The sequence below is a fragment of the Cornus florida genome, unplaced genomic scaffold (genome assembly GCF_030987335.1).
Source record: "Cornus florida cultivar Cherokee Brave unplaced genomic scaffold, ASM3098733v1 CherokeeBrave_3.0.0_Hap2_Chr02, whole genome shotgun sequence".
NCBI lineage: Eukaryota > Viridiplantae > Streptophyta > Magnoliopsida > Cornales > Cornaceae > Cornus > Cornus florida.
In genome coordinates, this window is record NW_026775572.1 from 59067169 (window position 1) to 59075343 (window position 8175).

Here is an 8175-nt window from a genome sequence, read left to right on the forward strand (position 1 = left end):
CTTTTTCATATTGAAAAAGTAATAAGAATGAGAGGTGTTAAGCTTTTTATGAAATGCTTTGCGTACACGAAAAACTAAAAGCATTTAAACATTTTTTGTTTTTGTTTTTTTATTTATATATCCTATTCATGTTGCAAGCCATTTCTTTTCATTATGCATTGTTTGATTTTTGCCAGGCATCAATTCTGCTAAACAAGAAGCAATTGCATGAGTTGTTTGTGCCAGTTTTCCTAATTATTTTCTATGCAGTTTCAGACTTCTCACTCTCAAAATACAAGCATGAAGCTTTGCCAGTACAAAGTGATTTTTCAATGTCCTCAGTATGCATGAAGACATTTGGTACCATCAGAGATGTTTCTGGATAAATTTGGCAGTTTATATGGTATTAACCCTACTAGGAATTACCACATGACTAACAATGATGATGGATTTAAAAATACAGCTAATTTTTAGGCGGACTGCAAATGCACATGAATAACTAGGGATTGACTCGTTTAAAGCTCGACTCGGGCTTGTTCATTAAATGAACGATCCAAACTTTAGATTGATATTTGAGCTCGTTTAGTAAATAAGTTGATGCCAAATATTGCTAGCCTCGATTTGTGTAGGCTGTGAACACTAAACTGGTGTAGGCTTATATGTGTTCACGAGCATAGGCTTTCGGATTCAAAGTGTTTGAAGGGAGAGGTTACCATTATATTTTCTTTCTTACCAAGTTACTTTTCTACTCCAAGTGCACAGTAAGAGACCTAGCATGAATTTAGGAGTCTCCAAAAGCCCAAAGGCCCAACCAGGCTTTGGTCCAATAGACCAGGCTTTGATCCAATCCAAGCTCGCTAGGCTCAGCCTGTGAATTGGCCTCGGGTCCACGGCTCATCATCACACCCCAGCCCATTGTGGTTAATAGGTTGAACTGTTATTAGATCCGTTAAGCACGCAATATCAGATTTTAAGCCTCAATTGTGGCTCGCTAGGCCAGATTAAGAGAAAAAAAATATTTTACATCCACGTCTGAACCGTTGGCGTAATACACCTGCATATTAATGAACGGTTGAATCTTATGCCTGCTCAGTGTCCATGACTGTGAATTAAAAACTTGTTTTTATTTTTAGGATAAAGTACAAAGACAATAGGTATTAAGTACTCACAGTGTGGACCCCACATGCATGTGAGTAGTCGGTCGTACATATTGCGGCCATGAATTGAATTTTCCTTTTGTCCGGACAAATGATAGAGCCGAGTGGCTTGTACATTCTATGGCAATGAATTGATTTTTTTTTTTTTTTTTGTTTTCTCGTAATCTATTATTAAAGATATGCTGTTCTGTTCTCCTGTCACAGATGTGTTGAATACTTGATAAAAATAAGTTTTTTACTTGTTGGGTCGAGAAAATGCAAACTAAAAAAACCAATTCATTCGTTGTTTATAATAGAAATTTTTAGAAAGAAAAAAGAAAATAAGACAATTAATTCAATGTACGACTCAGGAAAAAAGAACTCTCGATGTACAAGTGACAACTGACAGGTTTAATTAGGGGTGCACAAAAGAACCGGAACCGCGGAACCGGAACCGGAATCGGAACCGTGAGAACCGGAACCGTTTTTACCGGTTCTCACGGTTTCGGTTCCGGTTCCAAATTTAGGAACCGTTGACATACGGTTCCGGTTCCAACCCGTGGGAACTGGTAAGAACCGGAACCGTATATATATAATTTTATAATAAAAAAGTAAAGAACTAAAGATAAGTCGCTGGAGCCTCAAGCCTGGACCTTAGACAGTAGACACGTGAAAAAAACCCTATTAGTTTAATAGTTTGTTGCCCTAAATCTCTCACGCTCGTCGCTCTCACTCTCAGCCTCTCAAACTCTCAGTCCTCACTCCCTGCCTCCTCTCAATATCTCATCTTAGGGTTTGACGAAGTGACGAACCTTAAGCTAACCCTCGCATCCTCTGAACTCTAACCTCTCATAGCCCTCGCCTGAGTCACCTCCTCTCATCTCCTCAGTCCTCATCGCCCTCGCCTCCTCTCAAGTCCGATGTGCGGCGGCAGAGGGGAGTTTACGCTGAAGCATTTGCCAGGCACCAACAACGTTTCGAAGACGACTAGATTTAGAGGCATTAGAGGTTGGTGAAGGAGAATGGGAAATCTCCTCAACTAGGTTTTAACATACTTGCGCATCTACAATTGTGTATGTATACTTGGCAAAGCAATCTTCCATAAAACTTTTTAATTAATTAGGTACAGAATTCGCGAACACAAACTCAGTATTTGATACTTAATTACCCCAAAAAAACCTCAGTTTTTGTTTATTAAGAGTCTACAAATTCTTCTAGCGTCCTTTGTATTTGGGACATTTGTATATTCATTTGTTTATATATACAAATTAAAAGAACCGTAATTTTATTTTTGAGAAAGTGTTGCTAAATTCTATTGACTCTGCTTTTTCTGTAGACCACGTTGTCTGTAATAGGGTGAGAAATTTCTCAATTCTTTGCTTCTCTATTGCTTGCAACGTTGTCTGTACTAGGGTGAGGAAAGAGACCATGAACCTGTTTGCATCCCACTCTTCCTCCTTGTTTGTTTTGCCCAATTCACAAGTTGCACTCTTCAGTATCACCACTCTGTAATTGAATTCTTTCGAATACTCCGCGATGAGTTTGAGCTAACTGTCAATTAATCTAGAATTACTGATTATTTCCACAAATTTAGAGTATTAAAATCTGTGAATTTCACATATTCTCTATTAAATCTGTGAATTTCAAATTTAGAGTATTAAAATCTGTGAATTTCACATTTGTCCGGTCTTTTATTCCCAGGCACAAACAGGTACCATTTCCTCAACTAATTTATTTCTTCCATACTTACAACACTGTAAAAAGGCAAAAACCAACGGTTAACGGTTCCATGGGAACCGAACCGGAACCGAACCAATTCTACGATTCGGTTCCGGTTCAGTTCCACACTATACGGTTCCTGTTCCGATTCCATTTTTTAGGAACCGTTGTGAATGGTTCCAATTCCGGCCGAAACCGTGAGAACCGGAACCGTGTGCACCCTTAGGTTTAATAATTATTTGATTTGACGTTCACTTGATTTGATTTAATGAGGTTGGGACCCGTGCAGGTCTCACTTTATTAAATCTACTCAACGTAAAATGTTCCTATCTCTCATTTTTATTATTATTATTATTATTATTATTATTTTTTATCGTATTGACATTTTGTAGACACTTGTTGAATATATATTCGACATTTTATATACGTGTTCATAAATAAAAATTACTTTTATTATTTTTAATACTTTCTTGACATTTTTTAAACAATTCTCGGATATTTTAAATACAAGTCTATCCACTAATATTAAAAATAATATGAATTATCGTGACAAAACAATGAAATAATGATATATATGATATAAAAATTATTACAATGATGACATAATATCATTTTTTAAAATTTTATAATACTATTACTGAATAGATGTATAAAAATAAAAATTTATATTTATATATAATCGTATTCAGGTTATATTCATGTCTTATTTTTTAAAATTTTAACATGTTAACGTTCCGTCCGTATCCCGTGTCCTATTACATAGCCAATTAGAGATGGTTTAGCGCACTATATTGAATCCTTTGGATCCAATGATTGCGGAATGTTCAATTCCCATTTTTGTTGTGACTGTCAATTATGTTGCACTTTATTGAATGCGAAATGTTCGCCTCTCATTTCGGTCGTGCTTGTCAATTAGAAAATCATTGTTGACAGAAAAGACAAAAAAAAAGAAAAAGAAAACAAAAAAAATCATTGCACTTAATTGAATCCTTCACTGAATCCAATGAATGTGGAATGTTCCGCTTCCACTTCCATCGTGAATTCGTGATTGTTAATTAGAAAATTATTATTTAAGGGATATTTTAGTCTTTGTGGAATTAGTTTAATGGAATTGAATTTAAAAAAAAAAAAAAATTTAAAATTTAAAATTAAATTTTCTCTATTTTTAATTTGTAGAATTATGTTCTTTAAAATTAAAAATACAGTAAAATTGCATGATAAACAAAGTGGATAGATGTGTGAATTATTTGCTAGCACAATATATATAAAGGGTGAAGTGAAAAAACACTCTTGTAGTTTGCACAATATATATATGGTAATTGTTGGATGGTAAAAATGTAATTACTAAAATAATATAATAATTACGTTCAATATTAATATACATAGTTGAAGATGCAAGAAATTCCTTCTCCACTTTCTCTCTCTAGAATTCTTACACCTCAACCCCAAAAAAAATCCCCCTTCATTTCATTCCATCTCCTATTTATAGATATTTACAAGATATTTACAAGATATTTACTAATTGCTGGATCTGGGCCTATTCCTTCGTAAGCCTTGGTCACCTTTGATGGGCTTACTCTCGTTCGGCCCATATGGCAGTGTCCTTCTATGGGCTGGCCCAGCTGTACGGACTGAATGCTATGTTTGCGAGTCGGATCTGGCCCATGTCATCCGGGGCCTCCTCAACTGCCCCCATAATTGCCCCTTATTTAATAAGGGGTAATTATTGATGGCGTCTCATCATGATGTTGACGGCTCGAGATAACCACGTGGGGGAGTGGACGGTCAGATCCAGCATCAATGTTCCGGGGCTCGAGGGATTTCTGGCCTTCCCGACGCTTCGGCCCTCGGGCCCCCTCGCCTTTATAATGCTCTAGAATTCCACTTCACTTCCCTTTACCGTCTCCATCATCAGCCAAGTCTCTCTCTTTTCTAGAACAGTGCTAAGCTTTCCTTGGTGAAATTCTTCAAGAGTCATTCTTCCAGCGATCTTGCAGTCCTCCGAGGTTAGTTTCGTTCTTTTTACTTTCGGCAGGCTTCCATTTACCCTCTTGTAGATTCTTCTATCACTTCCACCATGGTTGTAGATCTGGATGTTCTTCGTATGAGACTTAGACTTCCTGACAACATCGAAGTTAGGGTTTGCCCCCAAGACGTTAACATTACGACCGGCGCCGGCCTCCTGCCCGGCGAAGTCTTATTCACGAACCTTCAATTGAATGTTGTTAGGTTCCCTCTGCACCCTTTCTTTAGTTATGTCTTCAATAGATTGGGGATATCCCCTCTGCAGGTCAACCCCAACTTCTTTAGAATCATATCTGTTATGCTCTTGTTGATGCGTGACAAAAATCTGGACCTCGACCTCATAGACCTCCTTCTGTGCTATAAGGTGAGTAAGATCCGTATTAACGAGCCCTTCTACCACCTCTACCCGTTCGAGAAGATGTCCATATGTACTGACACAATAAAATCTGAAAAGGGTTGGAGGGATAGCATAGTGGGCATTAGTGGGGCTTGGTCTTCGCCGGCTGCAGAGGGTTACCCAATCCCGAGCGCCTTTGGTGTCTGCTCTGTCTCCTCCTATAAAAAATTCAAATCCCATAAACATGACTGCCCCTGTGAAACATGCGTTCCTCGTTTTTGCACTTACTTATGCCGCTCCTTGGGAATACCTTGTGATGACTTGAGCTATAGTGTTTGCAGGGATAGGAGTAACTACTTGAAGAGATACGTTCTGAACGATATTCCTTCCTGCTCAGATCTCCTCACTTCAGACAACCTCTTTGCGCTCTCATCACTCGGCTACAACATGAGCAGACTTCAGATTCCCTTTTTTGGCAGGAGGAAAAATACTCCCCCAGCCACTCCTGCTGCTAGGGCAACCTCCTCTCCAGCGTCAGCTTCTTCCTCAGCCACCATATCTGACACTGTCCCGAGCGCAGTGGCTACTAACCCTGTTGCCAGCGCCCCTGCTGCCAACCAGAACGCGCCCTCCCCAGCTACCATAACTCCTGCTGCTGCGGGGGGCGGTCGGGACAAAGAACGAGGCAAAAGGCCTCATCCTGACAGTGAAATCGATCCTGAGGAGGAGCCTCTCATTAGAAGGACCCGGGTCTCTGGGCCGGGTACTCTCTTGCACCGAGCGATCAGAGCTCCTTCTCCCTCTGGGCCTCCTGCAGCTGGTGGCTCTGCTTCTGCTTCAGGCCCCCCTTCTATCCCCAGCTTACCGCCATGGGCCCCTCGGTACACCCGAACGGATGGGACGTTCGTGAAACCGAACGAGACCATGCTGAAGGATGGCCAGACCGCTATGGCCTACTACAGGAGCATGTGGACTCCGAAGGACCTTGAGGCGGCAAAGGGCCTTTCCCAGAAGGACGTGTTCAGTCGCTTTCCCCAATCTGCTATGGAGGTGACTTTTATTTTCCAACTCATGAATTCTCTTATATTACTTGGTCTTGCCTTCGCCCGTTCTGACTATTGGTTTAACCGTTTTTATTGTGCACCTATGCAGACATTGTTCGGGATGATGGCCATGCAGAAGCAGGTGGAGATGGGGAACGCCAGGGCCCGAAAGTATTCTGACAGCCTGGAGGTGGCTAATAAAGAAAACGACCTCCTTGCCATGAAGAATACCGAGGTGCTGGTTCGGCTTGACAAAGCCGAGCAAGAGAGAGATGTCCTGAAGAAGGAGAATGATTCCCTTCAGGATGAGAAGGACGCCCTCCAGCTTGAGAAGAGCGTCTGGCAGACTGAGCGGGAATCAATTAGAGAAGAGAAGGCAGAACTCCAGCGCCTTCTAGCTGATGAACAGTCTGCTCGGATGGCTTTTGAAAAAAGAGCTCTGGACGAGCGTACCGCTCTGATCGACGCGATCAGCAGAGTGGGTGGTGGGATGCTGGCCCTTCACGCTTGGTTCTCCAGGGTCGGTGCTCTTCGGTATGCTCAAGGATTCCGGGAAGGTTTCGCCGACCGGGTTCCGGATGAGGGACAGACCAGCTCCACTCCGGATGAGGTAGACAAGGATCTGGGGATCGAACCTCTGGGGGTCTATGTCGACCCAGAACCCACCGAAGCGGAACGTATATTTGATGAGTGCCAGGACATCGCATCCTCAAGGATCATCACAGCTCCTCCTACCGCTCTGCCACTGACCGCTCCCCAATCGTCAACCGTGGTTCCTTCTATAGCCACTGCTGACGCTGAACCCCAGCCGAACGATTCAGTCATTCACCTTGATTCCCCACCTCATGAAGGTGAGGCGGCTGATGGGGCCGAGGAGGCGAGTCGGCGCGACCAGGATGCTGTTGGTACTGAGGCGTCTAGCTAGGGCTCCTTCGAATTCTTCTATTTCATATCTTCTTGTAATGATGGACATCTCTCTTTTGTAAACTCAATGTTCAATATTAATGAAATGACAGAACTCTTTTTCCCTATGTGTTGTGCTCTATTCAACTTATCTTCAGTACATACATATCTTTTCTCTCTTTTTCTTTTATATTAGCTTTGCCGTGTGTTTGTTTACGGCAAGTGCCTGGCGCTCGGCTAGAATGCCACTTGCCACTTGGCTTTAAATTTTTAGCAAGTGTCTGGCGTTCGGCTTATAGTGCCAGCTGCCACTTATCTTGCTTAAGTGCCTGGCGCTCGGCTAGAATGCCACTTGCCACTTGGCTTTAAATTTTTAGCAAGTGTCTGGCGTTCGGCTTATAGTGCCAGCTGCCACTTATCTTGCTTAAGTGCCTGGCGCTCGGCTAGAATGCCACTTGCCACTTGGCTTTAAATTTTTGGCAAGTGTCTGGCGTTCGGCTTATAGTGCCAGCTGCCACTTATCTTGCTTAAGTGCCTGGCGCTCGGCTAGAATGCCACTTGCCACTTGGCTTTAAATTTTTAGCAAGTGTCTGGCGTTCGGCTTATAGTGCCAGCTGCCACTTATCTTGCTTAAGTGCCTGGCGCTCGGCTAGAATGCCACTTGCCACTTGGCTTTAAATTTTTAGCAAGTGTCTGGCGTTCGGCTTATAGTGCCAGCTGCCACTTATCTTGCTTAAGTGTCTGGCGCTCGGCTAGAATGCCACTTGCCACTTGGCTTTAAATTTTTAGCAAGTGTCTGGCGTTCGGCTTATAGTGCCAGCTGCCACTTATCTTGCTTAAGTGCCTGGCGCTCGGCTAGAATGCCACTTGCCACTTGGCTTTAAATTTTTAGCAAGTGTCTGGCGTTCGGCTTATAGTGCCAGCTGCCACTTATCTTGCTTAAGTGCCTGGCGCTCGGCTAGAATGCCACTTGCCACTTGGCTTTAAATTTTTAGCAAGTGTCTGGCGTTCGGCTTATAGTGCCAGCTGCCAC

At 42.3% G+C, this 8175-nt stretch overlaps 1 protein-coding gene across 1 annotated transcript; it reads left to right on the top strand.

The window, feature by feature from the left end:
- Positions 1–5736: 5736 nt before the first annotated feature.
- Positions 5737–7481, top strand: LOC132287145 (uncharacterized). The gene is made up of 2 exons (XM_059789665.1): positions 5737–6246; positions 6349–7481. Exons 1-2 carry the CDS (start codon positions 6121–6123, stop codon positions 7162–7164), a joined length of 942 nt encoding a protein of 313 aa, XP_059645648.1. The 5' UTR covers positions 5737–6120; the 3' UTR covers positions 7165–7481.
- Positions 7482–8175: the final 694 nt, after the last annotated feature.

Coding starts and splice junctions, on each gene's coding strand:
- LOC132287145 (XM_059789665.1), top strand. CDS start 6,121: ATGCTGAAGGATGGCCAGACCGCTATGGCCTACTACAGGAGCATGTGG. Junction 6,247..6,348: donor TTCCCCAATCTGCTATGGAG/GTGACTTTTATT, acceptor GCACCTATGCAG/ACATTGTTCGGGATGATGGC.